Source organism: Diprion similis, chromosome 1 (assembly GCF_021155765.1).
Source record: "Diprion similis isolate iyDipSimi1 chromosome 1, iyDipSimi1.1, whole genome shotgun sequence".
Classification (NCBI taxonomy): Eukaryota; Metazoa; Arthropoda; class Insecta; order Hymenoptera; family Diprionidae; genus Diprion; species Diprion similis.
Genome location: NC_060105.1, coordinates 4,082,259 through 4,108,712, shown reverse-complemented (window position 1 = coordinate 4,108,712; position 26,454 = coordinate 4,082,259). Strand labels below are relative to the sequence as shown.

Below are 26,454 nucleotides of genomic sequence, written 5' to 3'. Positions count from 1 at the left end.
AAGCATTCTACGTTAGCAGCCAAAAAAGTGAAGTGGCCGGTTAGTGGTCGTACATTGTATGCGATGTATAAGCGGTTGTGAGTGGCTCCTCGTCTTATTTTCACCATCTTGGCTCGTTTTATCGATAAAAAAACGAACTGCTGCCACTGCCGACAATCACCTCCTGATCAAAGTAGCAGATTCTCGTGAAAGTAGACTTTGATGGCCAAAAAGAGAGAGAGCGGAAGCAAGAAGAAAAAAGGAAAAGCAACGGATCGTTAGGCTCTCTATCTCAGCGAGATGTTCTTTGTTCCAAAGACACACAGAGAAATCGATCGAAGAAATGAAAATAAGTGAAGATGAAAACATAGTTCTTGTGATATGATGTAATGATAAATTGAAACTCATACGAAAGCTTTCATGAAAATTTAATGAATTTCACTTCTCAGCTTCTGAATTCTTTGAATCTAATTTTCCTGCTAAATCATGGTGCCGGAATTTTTTCTCATCTAAACGCCAGTTTCATTTCACTTTCCATCCTCGTTGCTTAAGGGGGTTGAAATTTCGTCTCGATTGACGTCGCTCGTCGGATAAAAACGCCGTGTAGGTACATCGCTATTTGCAATTAGGGGTAGAGATATGGGGGATGTTTCCCGCCCGGAGAAACGGGGCAAGAAATAGTAATCCAATAAACCATATTCGACGAGGAAAGCCAGGCCGAGTTGACTCGAGTCGGGTAAAGTCAAGTCAAGTCGAGCCGGGGGGCTGTTTTGTCGGCTGTCTTCCGTCGCCCCGATATATCGAGTTATCTCAGGGCGACGGTGACGGCGGGGTAAAGTTTGGGAACGTCATAAAGTAACCGAAACTTTTCTAAGCAAGGACGAGACGAAGTCCGGCCCAACTTTTTATCAATTGGCCATCATCGCAGTCTCGCCTTCGTTTTTCTCCGGTATCTCCTCACTTTTGCCGCACCAAAATTTCATCCCCAAATCTCGGGATAAAAATACTGCAAATGCGACATACCTATTTTAATAACGTGCGTAAATACGAGGTTGAAAGTCGATCGATTGTATGAATTTATACTGAAAATTAACAAATTTAAAAACCGCAATTAAGGGTAATTCGATGAAAAGACCTTACCATCGAAAAAAAAAATGTCTCCGTACTAAATTTTCTTGGATATAAGAGACCGTGAATCGAAATGGAGTAAAGATTCAGTGAATTCCTGTAGAAAAGCAAGAAAATAAAAATAAAGCAATTGACGTTTATTTGACGCGACAGTTTCGACGCGAGTTTTATAAGTGTCGAACGCAGTTATACGCAATTCGAATTTGAGTAGTATTAACGCGAGGTTACGTAAACAGGTGCCATGCACGAAGTTACACTATAAGAAGAAAAAAAAAGGAAATGTTTAAACAAGTTTTTCAAACAATATTACCTAGCATGTTCCCTCGATCGTTATACACACTAATATACTCGCTACAGCGAACCATAACTTTCGAGTTTCCCGCTGCAGCTAGCAGCAGGTAGTTTTACCGGAATTTAAAACTTTTATAATCTCGTACGTCAATATAATTCCCAGTGGAGGGTATAGGAGTTAAAAAAAAAAAAAAAGAATCTCTCGCGGTTGCTGCTGTTGCCAAGGTAATCACGGTCTTGTAATTATTTCACATAATTCTCGGAAGATTTTCTCCCTGCAGCTGCTTCTCGCAATATATGAATAAAAAAAATGAAAAAATAAAAAAATTGTAAAGTAAATTGGAAAAGGGGAATTCGTTCTCATTTTCATTGAAGATAAAATAAATAAAACAAAGTAAAAGGTGAAAAATATATCGCTATAATCCAGAGCGGCGACACGAGCTAATAAAACGGTTTGAAAACCGGCCGAAATCCCTTTCTAGCTAGACAAATGAACCTCGGCGAGTCTCTCTCATCAGATTTAAAAAATAATACTGAAAAGCTAGACGTCGGAGAGATTTTTCACTTCTCCAAGCGTAAATACCGCCGCGATAGCGTTGAATAACGTTCCTTTCCAGCGACGGTGATTCGTCATCTCATTCGCAATTTTCACCGCGATGACAATCCCGGAATTACCCTCATTCTCTCCATCTGCATCAGAGTCGCTGAGCGTACCCCGCCTCTGAATTTTCAATAAAAAAACGAGGGCTAGGAGGAGGAGGAAATACTCAAGAGGCGTGAAAAACTCGAGGAAAACCACGGAAAGGAAATGAAGAACGACCAAACAAAAAAACAAACAAAAGAAAAAAAAAACAAAACAAATGTAGACCAGCAACTAGGAAAGAGAGGAGCCATGATGAATGGCCTCCGGGGATAAATTTGTGACAATTGGCCTCGACGAAGACTTTGAAGATGCAGGAAACTCGGTTTGACGCAGGGGAGGGACTCCGTTTGTTTCGGCGGGGGTGGGAGACTCGGGGGTGGTTTGCGTTGTTTGCATCCCCTGAATCTGCACTCGCAGATCCAACACCTGCGGACGTCCGGGTTTCCCACAGTTTTCACGGTTAATCCTAGGGACGAAACGGATTTTGCGCCCCTTGTCGTCCTCGGAGAGAAACGCGCGAGAGCGGAATACCGGAGTCTGAATGTCGCCGCGAATGTGGAGGAATTTGCAGGATGCTGCCCGGCGATTTTGCGACCCACCCGACGACAATGCACAATTGCCGTGTTGAGCGAGATGAGAGATGTATAATGGAGTAACGATTCCAGGTTCCGACGATGCTGCCTGTGTTGAAGAAATAAACGGCGTTCCGAGTTTCGCCGCACGGTTATACAGACTTTATTCAGATTCAAATTTACTTCAACGTCTCTGTAGCTGTGTTCGAATGCAGCTCTAGACTCGATTCAGAATCGCGATATTACGAAGTGTTTCACGGAAGGGGTGAAAAATGTCATCGTTACGGTGGTGGCGAAATCGAATCGACGCTAAGTTGCAAGATTTTTTTCCTTATCCTAATAAAATGTATTTTTGTTCATCAGCGTGGATGAAAATTGGAAAGAGGAAGAAGTCGAATTATTTTATACGGTGAAAAATTGTCAAGCACTTTATATGAAAACACAGTTGATTATAATCCTGGAATATGAGAAATTCTCGGCAATTGCAGGACGTCTGGTTTTCTACTGAAAACTCGTTGCAGAATTGTGACATTTCTAGAAAATATTCGAGGTAATACGAGTCGTGGTTACCCGCAGAGCTATGAAGTTACAAAGCTTGCGGAGAGAAAAAATTATTTATGTTACGTTCAACTAGGAGCAACAAAATATCCTTAAACTGTGTTTATCATTCATGCATCTGGAGCCAGAAGAGAATGGAGCGTAAATATATCTATATATATATATATACACACACACATATATATATATATAGCAAGTACTCAGGACAAAGAAATTTCTCGAGTTTGGTTTTGCCCCCTTGGAATTCCAGCAGTCTGGTCGAGCCATTTGGCTAACGACGAACGCTAAGCGGCGGAAATTAATAAATCCATTTCTGCTTCACCGCCGCTGAGATGCTGGGAAACCTTTTGTTTATTGCCATCGTAAGCCGACAAGGATCGTTTATTTTCCAACAATTTTCCTGAGTTTATCTTTTTTCCGACATAGCCAGACAAGAAATTTCAAAAAAACTTTGCGTAGGTACTTGACGATTCCAAAACTTAATAGTAAGTGTATTTGAGAAAATAAATTTCGAATCGTTTTTTGAATGAATTCATTCATTCGTTGACTCGACCTCCGATATGAAAATTTTGAATTTGTCTCATCGTTATGCTTTTCCTCCTTTTTTTTGTTTCTGTTTTTGTTTTTTTATCTGGTGTTGAACTTACCGATTTTCACCACCGGCGGCAGTCCGTTCACGTTGACGATGTGAACGACGAAGACGGAGGCTAGCAGGCAGCCCAGGCCCCCCCTCATCGCTCATCTCGGACCGCCAGCCTTCCGCCAGCCCTTCGCCAGCCCTTTCTAAAACCACTTCCGCTTCCACTACTCGCTCTTTTTTCCGCAACCTGCGAAAGATATCACCAGAGTAATCAGTAATTTGGTCCTGAATATTATAACAGTGTGTTACATAATCAGCCATCCGCCTAATTTTGTTTACAGAAATAACTCATTTCGTTGTTTTTTTTTTTTTTTTTTCTCTTCTACGATTACACAAGTGAACGAAAAAAAAACTTTTCACAAAATTAAACTTCGTTTCAACGCATCATGTGAAACAGAAACTTATTTTCGTTGACTGATGAGTCGAATAATTTATAAAAATATTTTTTTTTCAGCAAAAGGATTTCTTTCCTTAGTTCGTGACGATATTTTGTTAATTATAATTTTTAACCCGCTTCGGTAGTGAATTACCTTCTATGAGCAGAAAAAAAACACAGAAGTTCGATGCATCCTCGAAAAAAAAAGGGGATATGTTAAGAACTAAAAGTTTATCGCGACTTCTCTCGCTACAAGATAATCACGAAATTGAACTGCACCCTGCGGTTTGTCCCTTGTTTAATTAAGACAAACGATCATAGGGTGTAAAGATACGAGTTCTACGGGTTGTCTGTGTTTCTTGGTGCGGAAATCACAACTCGCTAAATTGCTGGAAAGGGGGAGAATTAATTCCTTGGGTAAGGGAGTCGTGGCGATACGGGGGTGAAGCCTGACTTCCCGAGTCAAATTAGCCGAATAAAGTATGCGTCGAAGGGGGTTAAGATGCCGAGGCATCGAGGTCCTTTAAAGTCGAACCAACGCAACGGTTCTTTGCTCCGGGCCGCAGAAACAGTCCCAGGACTCTTCCTAAGCTCGCCTCCTGATCCTTAAGCTTTACACGCACCAACGCACATCCGACACGCGGGTTTCCACCGCGCTCCTTTCGCCCTTCGTCTTCTTCTTCTTCTTCTCCCTGCCGAACTCTCGGAAAGTTTAGGGCACACGACAGTGTCGCCTGCAGAGTAAATTTGCAGAGAAAGGAGACGACGTGGGGAAGCAGAAAAAAAACATAAGAAAAGTTCTTCCAAAGTTTGTTCAGTGTTAGTGCAAGGGAGAAAGAAAATAAAAAATATCAGCTGGCATTAAAGAATGACGAGAAATTCGCAGCTTCGTCTCACTGTTTTATCGGACATTTTATTATTTAACAGTTTCTTGCAACTTTTATCAGGCATTTTCGTAGAAGTATAATTTCTGTATTTTGGAAGAGAGAGAATACCAGAGAGAGAAATGACTAGGATTTTTTTTAAGGACTCTCAGGAGACAGAATTTTAGCAAACTCATAGCGAGGGAGCCGGCCGATATTACACAATAAACCCAAAACACGTCGCCGAAAAAAGAACCCTCCAAAAATAAAGGGCGGGAAAATTTCCGAGAGAAAACTCCGGCTCAGTACGTGATTGTAATACGCTTAAGTGTAATTGAAATGCTTCGAAATCTTGAGATTACACTCGTCGAATTCAAAGACCCGAGCAACTAGCCGCGTGTTTATATATCCGTGCATTTCCTTGGTCCTTTGCTTATCGCGTCTGCAAAGCCAAAGGCTAAGTAAAACGAGATAAGAAAACGCGGATCGGCGATACGAGTACACTGCATATTGCAGGACAAAAATCCCTTTTCTCCTGAGAGAATTCCGGAAGTAGGTATCGCCGATCGTACTTGCAATTTATCCTTTAATTTAACGGTACAGAAATAAAGAAAGAAAAGAATAACTAATAATTTTCACATCGATTCCCGCGCGTTACCCGCGAGTTCTTAATTGAAAAAATCTCGTCCAATTATTCCTTTTTCATTCAAGATATTCGTTGAGTGCTCGGCGATCAAATGAGACGAAATATTGGCAATCAGATTGCAAGAGGGGGGTGATTCAAAGAGTCGGCGAGGATTCGACCGCCCATCTGATACAGCGGCGGCCATTTTACGCCGGAAAAATTCGTCAAAATACTGGAAATGGGGGCGAAGAAGACCGGGCGCCCCCTGCACGTGGTTTGCCTCGCGTAGCCCGCGAATTCTCGTCCTGGCTATTGACAGATCAATGGAAACTACAGCGCGAGACTAACGTGCAGACCGACTGGCGCCACGGCGCGAATCTCTTCCAGTCGCTCTCCGTTTCCCTTCCCTGTCCATTTTGCGAGCGTCCCCATGTGTGCTTACCCTCTATGGTTGGCATGGCCCATTCAGGCACGTTAACAGCCTGGAAATATAAAAGGAACTGCCATTTTTATCCAGCAGAAGGAGTTTCATCAGGTCTTTGGTTTCGGCCTTTCGTCTCTCGAGCGGACAAGAGCTTGTACAGAATCCTTGCGCAATCGGATTTTACCACCGGAGGAAATTTTTCCGGAAAACGTCCCAGCGTTGACTAAATTGCTGAAAAGCTTGAATGGGAATTCGGATAATCGTTGAAAGATTTTTACACCTTGTTCAGATTCTTTTGTTACGGTATTCGGGCGTCGTTCCAGTTTCTTTTCTCCTCGTATAATGGACGGTCAATATGTAACCCTTAAATTGATCATGTGCTCTAAAAGAAAAATTGTTTAATACCTGAATGAAAATTTTATGTAACATTGTTACGAAGTAGAATTTAAGAATTCAAACTTTTTGTTTAGTTTTAACCAAAGAAAATAGGTTGGGTTGAAACAATCAACCCCCATATAGATGTATACTATATGTATATTATTTCATTTCTTTTTTCTTTCGTTTTCTTATTCTGTGAATCATTATTAATTATTTGTGAAACGTCAGCATTAAGTGAATTAATATGACCGTCTACACCCAGGATGTTTTATTTATTTTCTATCAATCTACGGTCAAGAAAAACTTCTTCGTATAATGGATGAAAATTCTACTTTTCTGTATAAGTAAACTTATATATACAGGCAAGAATGAGAATAAAGTGCAGCCTATCGTATTTTAAAAAATTTCGCCACAAATAAGATAGTTTTGAAAATATGAAAGTTTTGTAAAAAATACTCTCATGCTCCATTCCTCGGGAATTTTTTTTTGACATAATCAGAGCAGTTTATTCGTTCGTGAGATGCAGGGAGAGGCCGATTTGTTCGGAGGATAAAATCTCCCCCAGAAAAATAAAAGGGATGCAGGTACGAGCAGCCAAGAGAGAATCACGGGCGGATCTCGTTGCGGCTCAGAGATGCTGGATGCATCGTGTAGACAATGAAATTATAACAAATGTACGCTATAAATAATCCGCGATATGAATCTCGTGGTTCCGAATGCTCACCGCGTACAAACGTAGGGCTTTGAGAAAGCGAGCTTCAACAAATATGCACGGTGGAAATTTCAGAGAAATACTGTAATTCCACGATCCGCAATCTCCTCGTTGAGAAAAAAAACAACTCGAAATTAATCTCGAAGACAAGCATTTTGAATAATAATCATCGATTTCGATATCATACATCATTTCAGAGTTGGATTAACCGTTAATTACCAAATTGACCAAATATCAAGTAATAATTAAATCATATAAGAAATAAATAATAATTGAAAGTGCAGAAAAAAAGAAAACGAGTGAAGGAATTTCTGGTCCAGTATACCTGGATACTTTTCCGATCATGTTAGCAATGCCAGGTGATGAAATCAGCCGAATGATGAAAACAATGAAGGATAAAATGGCGGCAAGATATAGTGATACGCGTTAGGCACAGATGTCGTCGTCGGTAGAGGGGATACTTTTTTCTTCGAGAAAATTATAAAAGCTCAGGGGTGTGTGGGAGACGGAAGCACAAGGAGGGGAATGGCGGGGGGGATGGTTCCAGTTAAATTGAGTTGGATGTCGCAGAGTTTTACGTCCGTATGGGGATTTTGTTATAGGTGTGGCTCGGCGATGGCGGTAATATACGTTTCACCCCAACTAGAAAGCGGCTCAAAGCCTTGTTTCTGCCATGGGAACGGGGTGAAGGGGGTCGAGAAAGAGAAAAAACCGGCGGTCGACGAGGGGCGAAGAGGGAGGTGAAAGGGGGGGGGGGGGGAGGGGAAGAGAAAAGGTAAAAAAGAATAGAAAGAAAATTGTTGGCCTTATCTTTTAAACGCTCCCCAGGCATGCCTGAGCCCGTGCAGTCAGTAGTCGTGTGTACCTCGTTTATACGCCCGCCATTTGCCCCCCCCTCCCCCTTCCCTTCCCTCAACCACCACGGCTTTATTATTCCATGCCCGTGTTTGCGACGCACGTGTAATGTCCGTGTCCTACCTGTGCACTTATACATATTATACCTACCCTCGGTCGTTACACAGGGTCCGTATATGAGGGGTAAACTCTCGTTAGACTTTTCGGATAAAATATAATTATTCACGCTTCGGTTGATAAATTTATTCAAACCACCAGAAAATCTGACTGTTTATTCACGCTTTGAGGGCAGGTGACTTTGGTGAATTATAATAAGTGTATTTAAACGTCGAACATCGTATACATACATTATTATGCAAAGCCTGTATACGCGTGTATCATGTTTCAATTAGAAGTTTCGGGGTATATTATGTAATATCGAATAAATTAATCGAGAGATCTACTTACGCAGTTGTTGACGGTAGTTATCCCCTGATGGAGAATGACTTATAAGCATCGGTAGTTTAACGGGTCGAATATTATCCTCGGCTTAAGCGTCAGCGGCGATCGGATTGAGTCTGATTGGTTTTTCCACACACATATACACACAGAAGTAGAGCGAGAAAAAAAGTGAAATACAATAAAAAAAAAAAAAGAAAAGAAAAGAAAAAAAAATACTAGAAGGAAGAAAGAGAAATAAACAAACCGGAAAAAAGAAGTCACTCAAACTTTTCCATATTTTTGCTCTCTCTCAATCCCCCCCCCCCCCCCCTTACATTAGTATAAAACAAACGATCCGAGCTTGCGGGAGGAAAAGAAAACAGCGATCATCGAACGAGGTGACGCCGCGGTGCCTCGCGAGCTTTTGAAACTTACTGATTGTGAGAACTCTGGGAAAACAAGGAAGCGGGATGCGACTTACCGAAGAACCAACACGCGAATCTAGTCCTGGCGACGGCCGGCGCGCGACTGTTCTCTCCTCGTCTGAAGCAACCGCCTATGGCGCCACCCTTCGGCCTCGGCCGACGTGCACCGCCGTTACTACTAGTCCTTCGAAGCTCGCCACGTGCTCGAAGAGCTTGCGGCGCCGACGCCGGACGAGCACGTGCTCAAGTTCCTCGTCGAACTCCTCTTCCTAGGTCGCGGATCAACGGCGCGGCGCTAACTCGAACCGGGTTTAAATCCCGGCACGTACAGCGGGTAGGACAGTGTGCCCATTGCCCGGTATTCGAACGATGGATTGAGGGGAAACATTTTTCGCTCGATGAAAATGACGCCAATTTTTTTTTTTTTTTCTTTACTCCTTTACAGGTTTATCGTAATTATATCTATTGTTAGATCCGAGGACGATGTCGCATTATTTTTAAGAATTTAAAAATCAAACTATCCGCGATTAATCATAGTATAACTGATTGTAATGTTAATATTTTTAACCCATTCAGTCACGGAAGCCACTAGAGTGGCACCATTTTTTGTAATTTCTATGTTTTACACTGGATCCTGAATTTTTTTTTTTTTTTTTTATCATTTTGAGGTGAAAAAATACTTGAACTTTGCAATGATTACGACTTTTTGTCACTTCGTTATTGTTTATAATTGTCATAAATAAATGTATGCAGAAAAAAAAAAAAAAAAAAAAAAACGTTCTTTCAATTTGATCATAAACGTCTACTGAAGATGCTTGGAATTTATTGATCTCAGAATGTCTATTAGATTTACAAAATTCAATGCATAGGAATTATTTTCACCCTCCTTAAGGGTATACGTCCATAGTATTGGGGGCCTAAGATTGTATTGTTTGAAAATAAATATTCATGTGAACCTTATTCAAAAACACTTTCTAAAACAAAGTTGATAATTCGCTCTGTTTTCACTCAATTTTAGAGGTTGTTTTTAGTTTTAATAAATTTTTGAGATTACATTCCAATTCGGCGTAAAAAAAATATATAGTAAACGTATAATTGCACTTACATGCAAAAAAAAAAAAAAAAAAAATGAATCGCGCGACGGAAAGGGATAAAGGCGTGTCTGAATTCAAGTAGAATTTAATTTACTCAACCTTTATAATTTTCTCATAAAATTTCGTTATTTATCTCGTATCTTATCTCGAATAGATTTTCAACGCGTATCAACGGTGTCTGTGCGAGGATATTTTCAGCTCGAGAAGCTCCGAGTAATCAAATCAGAAAAAGTGGTAACCAAATATCTGTACATTATCAGATTCTCCAACTACACGCGTGTGGAGAAGGATAACGTTCGGCATACGATGTTTAAAATTCGTTGGAATTGAGGGACGCGCGTGACCTGCGTGCGAGCTTGCAAGGCGAGGATGCGTGAGGCGGAAGCAGCTGATTCGTCCACCCGACTTTCAATGAGACCGCGAAAATTTTGCATTTATCTACCGGAGGGTTGAAGAGCGCGGTTTCTCGGCTCGGCGAGACGATCCTTCGGTGCGGTCGGAATTGAGCCACGGAAAACACCCCGAGTCGGTAGGATTCGTCGAGGAATACCTTATACATAGAAGACACGAGCCGAACTTTTTACAATACCCGCTCATTACTCACCCCAGTAGCAGGCAGCAGCCCCTCGTCGCGAATTTAATCTCCTCCAACTTGCTTCGCCCGGTAATTTATTCAAATTCTACTTTGTTCCAAGAGCTTATGTGCATGTATATATATATATGTATATATGTTACTACACTGACAAGTCTTGAATCCCGAAAACGTGATTTGAAATAGCGATTGAACTGGAAAAGCCTGTCCATCATAAGTGTAAGTTTGTGCAACAGATTACGCGAAAATAAAAGAATGGAAAAGAAAAATTCGTCCAACACGGTCGCAGAAGCTGTTGTATTGAATATGTAGGGAAGTAAAAGGCAGTATATGGGCGAATATAAACAGGGAAATATGTGTCTGCGTTTGCCCGAGTATCAAGTACCGCAGCTATATATATATATATATATATATAAACGTGGGTGTGCACCCGGAAAATATCGGCGTCAACTTTCCTCGAGGGAATAACAATGCCGTTTATGGTTGAGACGTGGGGCGGTATTGCATTGAAGAGGGATGAACGAAACTGAAGGAAACGCAGCGTGTTATGAGCATAACATGTAAAGCCTCGTAGTAAGTAAGTATAAAGTCATTCTTGCAGGTTTATTGCAGTTTTAAAAGGCCGGCTCGAGTCGCCTGGATCTTCCTGTAATTTTTTCTTATACTTAGGAAAAACTTTTTTACGGTTGCAGGCGCTCCGGTTATCACGTATTTAATAACTTGTATATGACCAGGGACGTTTCGTTCTCGTTCTTCACCTCTTCACGGCCCTCTTTTCACCTTACCGGAGTCAAAAGTTGTCTCGAATTTCCGCTGATGCGAAAGCTCAGCTCTTCTCATCCCTCCTCCGCCCCTTGAATTTTGCCACTCGTTTTTTTTCCCACCCCTCCGAGCCGTTGAGGGCCGGTGAGATCGTCCTTGTACAAACGTGAGAATCACTGCTTCGCGCTGCCAAGATCGAGACACGTTATATTGGCACATACTTATGGAAATGTAGAACGAGCATCGAACGTGGGAAAATATATTCAGAATTCGCACTAGAGTTGAAAAGCTGCATCCGGTTTATCCCGACGAGAATAAATAAAATTAAATTGAAATTTTCTCGACTCTAAAGTAGAAAACAAATTTGGTATTTCTGTTGCAAAAATTTTTCAATTCCCTTATACCTCATCGTTTCATTTTAATTTCACCCTATTCTCGAGGATAACGAACTAGTCAGTCAAGGGGTCTTTTGTGAAAACGATAAAGTCGTTTGAACCTCCTCCAAAGGATGTACTCGCAGTGCTTTTAATTTACCTTAATTGGCCGCTGAGTGTATTCATTTCCCCTCCGGTCTTCATTCCGGGCAGAAAAATTCTGCTGGTATCTGGCTTTATTACGGCAAAGAAAGAAAGAAAGAAAAAAAAAAAAAACAACAAAAAAGAAAAACAGAAAAAAATAAATAGTGAGATAAAGATGAAAGTAAAAGAGCAAACTGAGCAGAAAGAGAGAGAGAAAGAGAAAAGCGACGTTCACGCACGAGTAATTTACCTTTGGTTCGATATGACGCTGCGACGATGTGAACGTAAATTCAACCCCTATACATCACGTTGCGGCTATATAACGAACATACGAGAACTGTAATATAAATTGTGGCGTGGTTTGAGGCGTCTATTGTCTACTCGTAACACGACATCACGGTATTAGCTCCGCGTTATTGTACAATCGTTGCTTTCCTCATACAGACAGCAACATGCGTCAGAATTACAAGTAATTAATTAATTTAGCTTTGATTATATTACCGAGATGAATGGAAATTCTTGTTGAAGTATCGTTCAATTATTTTCCCCCGGGATTCGTATAAGTACCCTGCGGGTATCGGCGATGAGTAATTACGAATCTCCGATATCCACCCTCAGGAAAAAAAATCCAATTTACAATAGGAAAAAGAGAGAGAGAGATAGGGGAGGGGGATGAATCGCTAGAAGCGACTCCCGAGTAAAATCACCCCCAGTGGTGGGGGAGGTAAAATTATTTAAACGGATCGATAGCTCGGGACGCACGTGGTCAAGGTATAAAATACGTTGCACCCATCTTCCTGGCCCAGTAACCGAGAACCACCCCCACAGCTTTTAAATTGCAGCGAGTCGGGGGGTGACTGAGGCTACAAAGTGCAGCAGTCACCCGAGCGGAAAGATGGCGACGTGACGGTGCGAAAAGTCGGATTACTCGACATTTTTCGCGCGTGTGTCAGCCGGCACAGCTGGGAGTCAATTTAGAGGGGTTGGCCTGGGAGCAGATAGCGACTTACATATACAAGCCCGCTTTATGCAAAGGGACTTTTTGCGCCCCGGCAACGGCGGATAAGCCGGGCGTAAGCCTCGCCGTTTACCCGGTCTCCGAAATCTTGAGATTTCCATGCTCGAGGTCATGCGGGGGTCGAAATTCCCAATCAACCCCTGATAGCCGGTGACTGCATGCATAGGCGGCGAGGGAAAACTTCTCATCCTCCATTCCGATCTTGTCTCGTCTCCCGCAAATTTCCAGTAACTAGCTAAATTCAGGCCAATGCAAATGCGAACGAAGGCGCGACACTCTGCCGCCTTAGAGCAATGCCGATTATTCGGAATTAAAGCTCAGCTGGGGGTGGTGCTTAGCCGAGACTCGAACCCTCCGGAGCTTGCGGATTGTTCGATCGGAGAGGGACGAGCTTGACGAGAGCGTCGAGCGATGGCGACAGCGTCGATTTTCTTCTTCACCCTCTCTATTCCACCCCCATAGTTTTTCTTCATCCCCTTTCGCGCACGATCTTCCCTACAATATTCCCAGCTGTGCTTACCACACGTGATGGAATTACGAGCTTTCTCGGTTGATTCCTACGTTTTATTTTCCCCCATCTTCTTCCAGTTATGATACACACCACCGATGAGCCTCCGGTTTCTCAGGACGCTGTAATCATTTTTCCTCCCCAGAGGGGAGGTTCGACCCTCTGAGTCATCGCCGAGATCAACCGACGTGCTCCGTTGCATGTCGGGATCGGTGTGTATACATCGGTCCGAGGAAACGAGGCGACTGGTCATCGTAAATTTAAACTCCGGGTGCAGGAATTCTCAGTTGGAGAACCGTCTCGAGTCTTTTGCTTCCTGATCCTGGCGATCAAGTAACGATGTTTGTATCCTGGTTCAAATGTCTCTCATGAGAATTCGGCTGCGAATTTCATGCAGCACAGCTAAAGCAAAATCAAATGTCGAGTTCAGGTGATACACTTTCAATCGAAGCGCACTCGCTGAAGTCCGGACTAATAAACGTTGCGCGGCAAATCCTTGACCGTTTTATCGAGGAAACTTTTTAGACCCTTGAAATGACACCGGCTTCTAAAACTTTACTTCGTTTCTCGAGAAGCGCTCTCTTCGTCTCCCGAGTACATTATTCCGGATACTTATACCGCGGTTCTTGTCACGAATTTCCGCACTTTACGACTGAACATATAACGTACCTACTATATAACAGGAATGAGCTTTATTGCCGAATCTGTGACGAACCTGCGCCTCGACGTCTTCAACGAGATCGTTAAACCGACGATCGCCTGACAAGGCAGTGTTAAAAAATAATTGTCAATTCACCGCCATTCAGATCTGCACGTTTGAATTTTGCTTCATGGGACCGGATGCGCGGACGCTGCGTTATTCTCTCCCTTTGTTTCGTAGTTTCATTCGTTAACGGCTTTTTACCCCGACGAATTCGTTGGCCGGACGAAGAGCTTGCGCAAAGGTATTCACGTACACGACACACGCACAACGACGTGTCAATATCGGAAAAACGTATGGCTCCTGGAAACGAGGGAATTGGATTATAGTTTAGGTACCTGAGCCTGGCGATGGCGCGTCGAAGTAACAAAAGGAAATTAAACCCCCGCGTCCGTTTCATCGGAGGCTAACTAATTGCGCCAATTCAAAGGTTCTTATCGTTGGCGCGTAACGCGGACCCCAATTTGTCCGGCGAGTTGTGTCCTCGCGTTATTGCGTCCGGCTAAAACCGCGCTGCCTCGATCGTAAACGCGAACGGCGATGTAGGCGACCGAATTCACGTTCCTGATTCTCACACGCGTCACACGACGAGTGCCGATAAGAGAATTCGACCAAAATGGTATGCTGTCCGATTGAACCGAGCAGGCATCGATTACCCACGTTTCGTTGGCTCGATAAGCGATCAATCCGACCCCGTCAGATAGGATCGATTGCCAATTACTCCCATAGTTTACTGTATTAACTGAACAAGCACTAAACAAGTTTCGTACTCGCTCCGCTAATGCACGTCGACATTCTTTTCGCAAGTTTGCTCGCAGCCTGTTGCTTTCAAGCTGCAACGTCGGCAGGTGTCGATGGATGCGAAATCCCCAGTCGACTCTCCGGAATGCGCTTGAAAAGTGGCACTGAGAGGGTGGAAGATAAGCTCGATTCCCTCGTCGAGGAAACGCGTGGAAATAACAACGTGGAACAGACTCTTTTCGCAAGCTCGAAGCTCGAAGCAGGGAGGAAATGGAAACAGCGCTTTCTTTCGCTGGAGAGTAAGGGATGATCCTTGGGACAAAACAGCACACATTGGACTAGTTTTGGGGTAGATTGATACGCTGGAATGGCCACAACTACACGACGGAATCCTTAACGCAATAGTTGCATCCTGGGAGTGGCAGACGGTTTGAAATCGTTTCCGACGTTGAAAGGTGGGAATTTTATAGTCAGCAATGCAATCGCACGTGGCGTGCATATGAAGGTTGGTGCAAAAATTATTACCGCTGACGTTACCCTGAGCGTTTCACTTCTGTCATTGCCTCTTCCACTTGACTTGGCTCCGCATAAAACATGATGATGCCAGAAGGCGGGTCACTTTTATTCCTTTTCTCTATCCACCGTTCTTCGCGGCAACAATTTTTACTCCATGTGGATGTTTCGAGGTGATCTTGTATCTCTGGCCTGTTTGTATGCCAGGTCACGTTTCAGTCTCGAGTTACTAGAAGCCGGCGTTGTGCGCGCTGGAAATAAATGGACGCATCTAAATGAAAACAAGATCATATGCGTGCAACCGTCCGAACTAAAACGTTTACATCTAGAATGAATGATACGTGGTTTTGTTGCTAACAAAATTACCCGGAAAGATGTCCACACACACACACACACACATCGACGGTTGCAGAAGAAATTGAGATCCATTACAAACAAAAAAAAAAAAGAAATCGCAAAAGACATTGAAAATCATCGCCTCAACAACTTTAGATTGAAAAAGTACAGGTCATTACAATGTAGAAAGGGGAAAAATATTCGAAATATTTGAAATATGAATGTATGCAAGACCTCTCTTCCGCAGTTCGTAACAAGATAATTTACTGAAATTCTATTGTACTTCTGACAGATTGTGAACAAAATTGGGGTTAAAGAACAAAAAATATTTAAAAAAAAAATAAAAACAAAATAATTCGTGTACAACCTCCACTATAGTCGAAGACAAAGTGACAAACGCTTCTCGCTAATCGCTAGCGAGTATCGAGAGGTATTATTCCTCAGCATTCCGCGTGTAGGCGGAGAAAAGAAAATCGCCTCTCTAGGGCAGCGTATTGATTGAGAAGTTCACCGAAGGTCTTAACTCTCTTTTCCTTTTTCTCCGCTTACTCCACTTTCCCTATTACGAGAAGAGCGTTTTTGCTATATATATATATATACATATATATATATATATTTTTTCCCAACACAGCACGTATATTACGAAGAGTTTTTATATCGCGGTGAAAAAAGGAAAGAACGAACGACTCCGCGCGTCTTTGATGAGGGGCTGGTTTTCTTCAGGATCGCTTCAAATTATGGATATGTATGAAACGCGAGGATCGGCGTATAGTAGAAAAAAAGAAGAAAACGAAGAACATCTTGAAGGCCGACTCACGATCGCAATTTTGTCGTAGGCATCAATTTATATACACGAACCGAAAGTTTGAACTTTTCGTGCATGGTACGTACACGGGGTGAAACACCATCGTTATGTACAACCGACTTATCCCGGGAGAGGATAAATCTACTCCTGGAAATCCAACAGCACCCCGAGAGAAAACACGTCTTTGGATCTGACGAAGTGGAAATGAACTTGACCGAACCGAAGATTCAAGGCCACAGTATCATTGTATCAAAAACCTCGAATCCATCGTCCTGCAATCATTGCTGATTTCCTTTTCTTTGTCCGGTTGTTTTTCGAGGTCTCTCCGTTCGCTGGATTGACGAACAATTGAGGCTTTTGCATTTCGAGACGGCGATCAGACCGCTCAATTTATTCACAATTCACTACCTACCTTCACTACCACTTACTTATCCCATTCGGAGTTCAGTGTGAACAACCCGGGAGTGAAGGATCGAAACGTCGTGCTCTCAAAGTGGAAGGGTGACTCTACTGCAGTCCTTAACGTGTATCAACTAACACAATTTCACATCCAGACGCATGTCTTACCGCGATGGCAATTAGTTGGATCCAGGCAGCCAGTTTCCACCCTGCATCCTGCGGGTTCAAGCACCGCACGTTCCAGGCAGATTTAATGAACGAATCACTCTAGGCTTCAGCGATATGTGCGAATAATCTTGATGAATTTTGCCGGAGCTTTGCTTCGCACGCACGTATGATCGTGAAGAGACCTTTTGGACTCCGGCTTCTTGGGATTCCACTTGACGTTCAATTTCACACGAGAGTATTACCGGGTATTTTCATCGGTCCGCACTTCTTACGAAAGCAAAAATTGCTCAACGTGATCACCAGAAGACGATAAATCGCGTGTTTTCCTAAGATATTTAATAAGGGGCAAGGTTAACGGGTCTTGTTCAATTCTAGAGAATCTGAATGCTCGCAATTACTACCTCATTAAATTTGCCCAATTAGCTGAGGACATTCCTCGCGGCTTATGGGGGACATGAATAGCTGCTAATAATAATCATCACTTTTACATTCCTCCTCAAGTTATCCGATTGTCGCGGTAATATTCCATTAGGAGACAATACGCAGGCCATTATCGCGTCATACGCATTTCAGTATAACAATATGGAGTTCCAAAGGTGAATTATTCAGTACTCGAGTATACTGCCGTTTTTTCCAGATGAATCATTCCTTGGAAATATAGAGGAAAAATTATAGGAAACCTGTCTGCAGTTGGAAAAAATTAACTGTTGCATATACATCGATCATGTTCCAACTTGATACAGTTCTGCAAAACAGTCCACGTCACGTATCGTTTGTGCAATTACAAGAACTGCAGTATTGCGACTGTATCAGTGCTAATCTAAAGAATTTACCACGCGATGACCAGTGATGATTCACTCGCCATTGCCTTCCGAGGTTGTACAACAGAGTTCTTTGAAATTGTTACTCTGACGCTTATCGCGGTGCAAAAATAACTTTGTGGTCTGCTTCTGTTTCTCTATGCGTCAGACTTAAAACCATTCAACTAAACTACACCGAGCCATTCGAGTTACGTGCCGATTGCCAATTACTTTCAATTGACAAAATTTTCCTAACTATAACCCACTGCTATCATCCACTTCGTTCCATCTCTCCTGGATAGTCATACATTTTAACTTTATTACCTTCCAGACTTGCCAGTAGATAAATGATTCTAAGTGACTACTCTGCTCTTTGAACCTCAGTTTCGAAAGTTTGATATTTTTCCATTGCGATTGCAGGAAAGTCCGTAAAGTTCTTCATGCAATAAATTCGCAGTTCTTTTTTGCACATCTTTAGAGCCTCTCTGAAGTTGGGAGTAAAATAGATAGTAACTTTGAGACGAAAGCAGCTAGTCGAAAAACGAGAATTTTTTGCAATCCTCTGTAATTACCTTCTTTCAAACATTTGACTGACCGTGATCTAGGTCAAGGATCAGATACGTGACGTCGATGAAACTTTATTCGGGTCGGACTAGCTACTGCTAATCAAGTGGTCTGCAGCATTGAGCTGACCAGTCGAAACAACGGCTCTTTATCACGTGGTACTCACACTCATATTGCCAAAGCTGGTATGCTCGGGCCCGGGTTCGGGGGTCTTATTGACGCAGTCGCTGGGCCTGATCAATTTAACACCGACAGAGAAAAGAGGTGAGTCAGTGTGCGGATCGTCCACGTGCCCAGCAATGGGTCGAGCTGGAAGTGGCAGCGAGTCGGCGTGCTATACATATAATAACCGGATCCTGCGACTGCGTGTCATTCACGATCGAGTCACTCGTGAGCATCGCGTGTCTTCAGAGCGAGTCTAGTTCGTTGTTTGCCATACCTTGCGAGAGAGAAGAGAAAAAATCAAGCCGAAAATGATCAGCCGAAGGACCATCCTGATCGCCATTTTGGTCATCTTCGTTATCGACGTACGTAGTAAATCAGTCTCTGTCAATGATAATTAATTCGTATCGATTTTTCTGCGGGGCAGACGTGATTTTGTGAATTATTGGGCAGGCGATGAGGAAATCGGCGGGCATTCGATAGGTCGAAAGTTCAGGTTGTATATGTATATATAAAAACGATGAGTGAACGATGGAGAAAGTGAAGGATTTGTACCGTGTTTTTCATCGAGTGCCTATATTTCGCTCTCCGTAACCTTATACCGTCGAGATTCATCTCCTCGCTGCTTTTTACCGTGTTGTGAAAAATCGTTCTTGGCCAGAAAATGAAAATTAGCATCGCAAAGACCAACGGACCATTTGCTCTTTAGTCGAATTCGAACTCACCCTGAGGTTGTTGTCTCGCTGCGGTGATTATTGGCATAATAGAATGATTCATAAACTGGAGAGAGACGGTGAATTTAACGAACCGTGGAGCTTAAAGGTGTAAAGTAAGGCTACCGTGACGATAAGTAATTCGACGCGATGAAAGAAGTCACGCATTGGTTCCAGCAGGCGGGATTGACTGTTTTTCATAACTTGTTGACCGTGCCATAGCAATTGCCGCGATTAACCGCGGCGCTTATCGACGTTGGATAAAAAATGAGGTGGCTTGTGTATTGACGTGGTTTATATTTCATTGGTGGGGAAGAAAAAAATTATTCCATGCCCGAGAACCGTTGGAAAAACACGTTATCCAGGAAGTTATCTAATCCATCAAATCACTGATCGTTAGGGGATTCCTATATTGTGCATTACATACACCGCAGGAGATGATATTTGGATGGATGGCGAGATAGATTCTCTAACTTTTGATCTATTATAGCGACTTATTTTTGCTGTTTTTGTTCAGATGATCCAAGCCGGAGTTATCGACGACATTGGTGAAGCCATTCACTACGATGACATCAAGAAGTTCACCAAGGATGCTGCCCACAAAACTGGTGAAGCAGCGACGAACGCCTACAATAGTGTGAAAAAGTTCTTCACCCCAAACGTCGATGGAACTCCTGAAGTTACGACGACTCTGAAGCCTTCATCTTAACCACCGAAAACGCCAATAATTATTCAGTATTATTACTTACCATTTCAGTTTTTAATTCTTGTATCATAATTAAGCATGCGAATCAATGTGTAGATTGGAATTCAACGGAATCTTTAGTAATCAATTGGCAACAATTGAGGCGAATATCTAGACACTGCAGATGTCTTTGAACGTAGCTTGTAAAGAACACCGTAACGCACGTTTAGACTATTTATACATAGTCAATTCCGTTCTGATCTTATGATCGACCATTTTTGGTATTAAACAACATTTTTATCAGAGATGAGAGAAGAGCTTGTACATTACCCGTTTTTTTATATTCGAATTCCGTACCTGCTTGAGGGTGTTTATTGCGTTTCCACCTCAATTCTACTTCTGAGTTAGCACCGAGCGACACTGCGTATTACGGTTACGTAACCACTTTCTACCCCGTCAACTCCAAATCGAATATTATATAAGGTAAGACGTGGAACACGTCGTGTTAATGAATCGATCGAAAGTTGGCAACTCTCTGATCGTCAGCGTGGAGCGAGTGCGACAGGCGTGTCAGCCCGTCGTGTCTTCTCAAATTTGACAACTTCTACTATGTATATACCATTCGAATGGCTGATCGGAAAACGTTACGGAGGTACAAACGAAACCTCGCTATCGTATAATATAAATATACTCTCTCACGCAAATCGAAAGAGGCATGAATCATCCTTGCGACGAAGAAGTCGGAGTCTAGGGAAAATATCGTCAACCCCTCAACATGTGGCGACGCGTCAAGAATAAAAAAATAGATGCAACCAAAAATTGACCGATTGAATTTCAAAAAAGGTTCAGCAAATTGTGGAGTAAAAGTAAGGGTAAACGATACATTTAGGATCATTTAACGAATGAAAAAAGCTGCACTACACCAAGCATTCCAAGCAAACATCGAAGTGCATTGAATGATTGAAAAAACCCTGCAAGTATTCGATGCTTGCGCCGTTATCGTCCGTTATGAAAACACTTTTTTCTCACCTTCGTGTAAACATTGACAGAGTACGTACGATATGAAGAAAAGTTTAGCAACGCAGCTGCCTCTTGAGGTGTAAACTGCGTCGGAGATTCGCTCGAGCGAGTCATCCACGTATCCAGCACAGACAACCGTGTTGCTTACGTGAAGAACATCGCCTGAATGCTTAAACGTTTGCACAACACATGCGAGAGAAGAGCCTGAGGCGTGTTGGCCTTCGGGTGGCCAGGTGAGACCGAGAGAACACGTCAAGTTACGTTGTGAACGATCGTGTTAAAGGTTCCACAATGAGGCTCAGGTACCTACAGTGTCCTTGTCGCCGTTGGCGTCATCAGGCGATAAGTATAACGGAAATTCGATGTGCAAAGAGCAGTTATCGAAATGCGATTGAGGGTCGTCTGGACTGTCAGCCATGGTAAATAAAATTGTAACACATCGAGTTATCTACGCGCCACAGTAGATCTGCCTTCAATAAAATACATTCAAATCCAGAGAAATCCCAATTTCAGATTATTATTTTCCAATACACGCTCGACGCCGAAGATGAAGTTGATTTTTCAAATCTACCGAAAAATGTGTGTATTAAATTATCCATTTTTTATCACTTGACCAAAAATCGCCTGATCATTGGAACATCGATGGTGTACAAAAAAAGTTCAATGACCATTACTGATGTACAAGACTTGTTAAGCGTATCGACTTTGCTATTGAGATGGAGATTGGTTTCGACATATAATAGAGGTCGTTTGCTCTTCGCCTGCTTCTTTACTATGTTTCGACTATTACGTAACTTCCAGCTCGAGTTTAGCTGTGCTTCCGGGTGCTTTGAACCGCTCTCGACGAGGCTCCGAATTTCGAGTGCAATTTCGGGATCAGGTAGTCTACAACGAGTCCTAACTAAACAGAGCGAGTTCGTTGGTGCATAGCGACAATAAGGCGAAACCGTCGCATCTTGTTCTTCATGTCTCTAATTTCCGTGTTAACTAAGCCTGCCATATTAATTTTTGAGATTTACTGACGGGCTGAAAATATAATTTGAGAATGAAAAGAAGCAACGGTAACTCTGCAGGATGAAAATCCTGCTTTTCCCAACCAATTTCGGGTGTGTATCACTATCCGGAGATGGAAATTTGCCGATTAAAGTGAACGCGGCGATCTCGTTTCAGATAAATTCGACCATCCATCTGCGGGCGGCGCGTCTAGATGATCATATTCGTCAATATTTCTCAGGCCTCAACGGCTCCGGCGTTTTGCTTTATAACCAACGTCGATTACAGCGTGCGAAGCGATACGTTTTAGCGCGTTACGTACGTTTGACGGTGCGCGTTTTTTTTTTTTTTGCCGTGTTTTACAACACTTGGTTTTTTGTGATGGATGTTAGACCGCGCCTAAAGGCAATACGTCGGATAATTATTCCTGTTGGATATGAGCAGATGACTTCTCTGCGTGCATAACGTAACAGTTCCACTTGCGCAGCGTGATTTGAAAGGCTCGGATCCACGCGTAAAAAAGCAAGTGGTTAACAATCCCAACGACCGAATTTCGCGGCTCTCTTTGGCAGTCTCTATTCTTTGAACCTATTACAGTCACGCAATACGGAAAGCTCGAGATTGGCTATTTGCGCAATATCTGTACATATATGCATCCACAGAGCTCTTTTCGTCTTTGCTATTTCACCGTAATAAGACATTATAATAATTGCCGGTAAGTATCGCCTGGTCAAGATTTTGAAAGCCGTCTCCTTTTTCGTAATTTCAGATGCAACAGTTTTTAGGCTCTACAATAACTTCCATATAAAATCTATTTCCAGAATTCACGTTACTCGCTCCATCGCTTCGCCTTGTTCATTTAGCGCCAACTGACTAGATGAGGTAAACTGTCACTCGACCCTGTCGTGTTCAGCTTTTATACTCAGACCTCGACGATGACGGAGCACCGATCAACCTTCAACCTCGGTGAACGTCTCGCCATAAGGTTCCGTCATAAGCTAACGCTGCGAGTGTGCAGGATTAGAAACAGCTTAGAAAAATGCATACGAGTCCAATGTCACTGTCACACTCTCTTTCTATTTCTCGCCACGAAAACAATCGGGCAAAAATTATTTTGCCTTTATCGCGCAATTGGCTTATAGTAGTCGAGGTTTAAAGCTGACGAAGAACGTAGAAAATTTTTCGAACCTCAAACGTTGCCGAGAGGATGGAATTCGTTAAACCGAATTTTGTAACGTGCTGCATCCCTTCGGTCCGTTGCAGTAACGAAATTCAGCTCGCAATTCAAGTGGACATTACCGTCAACGGTTGGACTGTCGAGCACAAAACGTTCGCAAAAGTTTTTTCCTCCTCCCCCCTCCCCACTCTCTCTTTTTCTCTCGCTCTTTCTCTTTGTGTTTGGCTCGGGGAATTAGCGAATTAATTTTACCACGGCGGAGGAAAATAATTAACGGAAAAATCTTCACCTCTCTGATATAACAATTAAAGCTCAATCTGACTCGGGGTTATTTGACATCGTGCAGTGATAGCAGCACCCTTGAAATTCAACGCCATTTTCGTTTTTCTTTTTCATCAAATATTGGATAAGCCCCATCGCTTTATTTGCGTAACAGATATGAGCGCTTTATCGCTGTATATAATGAATTCACGATTCAGAGTAAAACGCGCGTTCACCTGCTCCGCGTATTTCGAATTTCATAAATTGTTCAGCGGGTTTGTGAACGTTATTATTATCACATATTCTATCATCAAGTGCAGGAGAATAAATTTTAACCCGGCATTGTGACGGGCTCTATTATGGGGTGGTTAAAAAATACATCATACTGAATGGGTAAAATATCGCAAATATAATAATAACCATAATTCCACCTGGCGGAATTCCATATTCACCATTGTCACCTTTTAAACCAACAATTTTTACACCTGCTCAACCGTTACATCAATGCCCACAATTGTCACACTCCTAACTGCACTGTCATTTATTGATTTATCAACATACCGGGTGAGATGTTAGTAGAACGATTTTAACCAGCAGCATATATCTTGACTCGTTTTTAAACCACGAAATAAAGTATGAGGAACGAAAGAATTTTTAAGTTATACCCATAATCCCGAATATCTGCACTTTTCTCAGCTCTTTCCTCGCAAAGAGCCGGAAAAGCGGAGGAATTTCCCTCACACTTTTACTCGCGGTACACCCTGTACGCATTCTTGCATGAGAGAATATGTCTCTGCCGCTTATAAGCGAGGTTCAAATGTCATATTTTCTAGTACCGTTACCGTTAACCTGTTTTCTGAACGAGCAATAAAATCGCCTCAATGCCTCGCGAATAAGTGCGGACAGCAGCGCTTTGTTTCTCTTTTAATCACAGCTGTGCACATGTGTGTGTGTGCGTGTATGTGTGAAAGAGCAATTTTCAGTTACTTGCATCAGTTCATAACTCATTTCAGTATTAACTACAATTCTTCGGTTCAATTCTCGTTTTACATCAGATTTTATTTGCGAAAATTAAATGAATATTAAACAAGAATACGGCTTTGAAGATCTTTTTGGACTTGGAATTATATTGAGCTTCAAGATGTATAAAAATTCACTTGCTAAAAGGTCCCCCTCCTTAATTTGCGAGAGTGATCGCAATGATTTGTTAAAAAATAATGATACTTATTTTATTTTTATTTAATTTTCTTTTCTTTTCCATTGATATGCAAAAAAATGAAATATAGAACATTGCGGTTACGCTGTTGCGATTTTCGTGGTACCGGAGCGTGTTCTGTGTGATGAATACCGCTCCAATTAAATCCAAATATAGTTTCAAGTTTCCATGCTACCGCGCTCTCCGCACCCACGCCACGCCGCGATTCTCTTGTATCGTTAATGCGAAATAGTTACGCATGGCGTAATGCAAAATACATATGTAGGTATGTATAATGTATGAACATCAGCCCCGAATCGAGGCTCTGTTAATTTGTCAAATATGCGAGTCTGTCGTGGTTTTTTATTCGGGCTTCACGCTACACGAAGCGAAGCGCGCCTCGAATTTCACCCTGTGTCTGCGAATTTTCACCGCACCTGCGTTCCTTCGTTGAAATTGCAATCAATATTCTTTTCAAACAGATCAATGCTATCTTGATTCTTCTTAAAACGATCAAACTCGCCATAAGGCCTCTCAAAGATTACGACGGGAATAATATAAAAGCATCGCGGAGAGTCGCTGAGCCGTTCTTTAAATCCCGGAAAAGTTTTTCACTGTCCAGTCTAGTTTTTATTTTTAATCGGTACTTTTGGCAAAGACTTTAAGGATAAGATCCGCGCTTTTGTCTCATTCAACACTGCGAGTAAAATATATTCTTGCGAAGCTTTCAAAAGCTGGAGTTTCATTTTTGCCTCTGTTTTTCTTACATCAAGGAGGCGGCCAGTCCGTCGAAACTTTACCGGACTTTTCGCCGTCCAAGTCCTTTGGCAAGTCGAACCTCCTGGCCGTGCTGAACGAAATATTAGCGCAGCTAATCTTCGTTGGTAAGTAAAAAAAATTTTTTGTGAAAGAAGGAAAAAGAATTTTCGCCCACGGATACAAGTTTTTAATTATAAGCGTGCAATTGGTCGCGCGCCGAGCGTCTTGGAAGGACTTCGGCAAGCAAAGAGAAGCTGAGGATTAATCATTGTCTGCTGCGAACTTTATCCGCGTTATTACACCGTCCCGTTCTCCTAATTTTAGAAATTTGATACCTACTCGAGAACCAGCCTCGGAAAGTGGAGCTTGGGGGGTGAAAAATTGGGGGTATTATTCATTTGCTCGAAATTAATATCGCGCTTTTTATGCTCCGGTTTGATATCCTCATCCTCATCCTTTTCCTGATTCTTCTCTCCTCCTTTCTTGGTACACACGAAGCTCGTCCTGAGAACGTCGAGGGGCGGCGGGAGGCGGGAGGCGGTTGACGCGTAACGTAATTTCAGCGCAATCAATAACATCAATCTTATCTTTGTTCGAGGCCCGACAAAGGTGTACGAGAATCGAGGTTTCATCGGCTTTAGGTCGGATCGTAATTCACGGTCGAGTCAAAAAGGAATAAAGTACGTTGAGGTCCGTTCATCGTTCGGACAAAGCTTCCTGACCTCGGCCGAAAGCTCAAACGGCGTTTTCATCCCTCGCAGATCTGTTTCGTACACAACGTTTCCCTTTTCTTTTCAGTGTTCGGCCACAACTGTAATCAATCGTCCTTTGTCGGCTCGTCAAACGCAGGTAGGCAGTCACATTCCGTTAAATAATCACTTTTATATCACTTGAAAAATACTTGCGTAGAATCGGAGTGGAAACATTAAACAATCCGCTTCTTGGAATTTCACGCATCTCGCTGACTGACGGAACAACCGCGGAAAAAATCGGAAGTAGAAAAATGTTCCCGGGATCAGTCGAAGAATCGCTGGATTGGACGGACCAGCGCCCCACAAAGAGACCGGAAATGTATTGATATC

The 26,454-nt window shown here is 42.5% G+C and overlaps 1 protein-coding gene across 9 annotated transcripts in view; it reads right to left on the bottom strand.

The window, feature by feature from the left end:
• LOC124404219 (glutamate receptor ionotropic, kainate 2-like) overlaps positions 1-9,036 on the bottom strand; it is a 63,111-nt gene extending 54,075 nt beyond the window's left edge. For 8 of the 9 annotated variants that reach the window (XM_046878172.1, XM_046878225.1, XM_046878190.1 and 5 more), the window contains exons 1-2: positions 8,946-9,036; positions 3,819-3,998 (exon numbers count right to left, since the gene is read on the bottom strand). In XM_046878172.1, coding sequence (XP_046734128.1) covers positions 3,819-3,906 — 88 coding nt within the window. In that variant the 5' untranslated portion in view covers positions 3,907-3,998; positions 8,946-9,036. Of the gene's footprint in view, positions 1-3,818; positions 3,999-8,491; positions 8,509-8,945 lie in introns of those variants that run through there. The other variant, XM_046878181.1, reaches the window with a different exon arrangement.
• Positions 9,037-26,454: the final 17,418 nt, after the last annotated feature.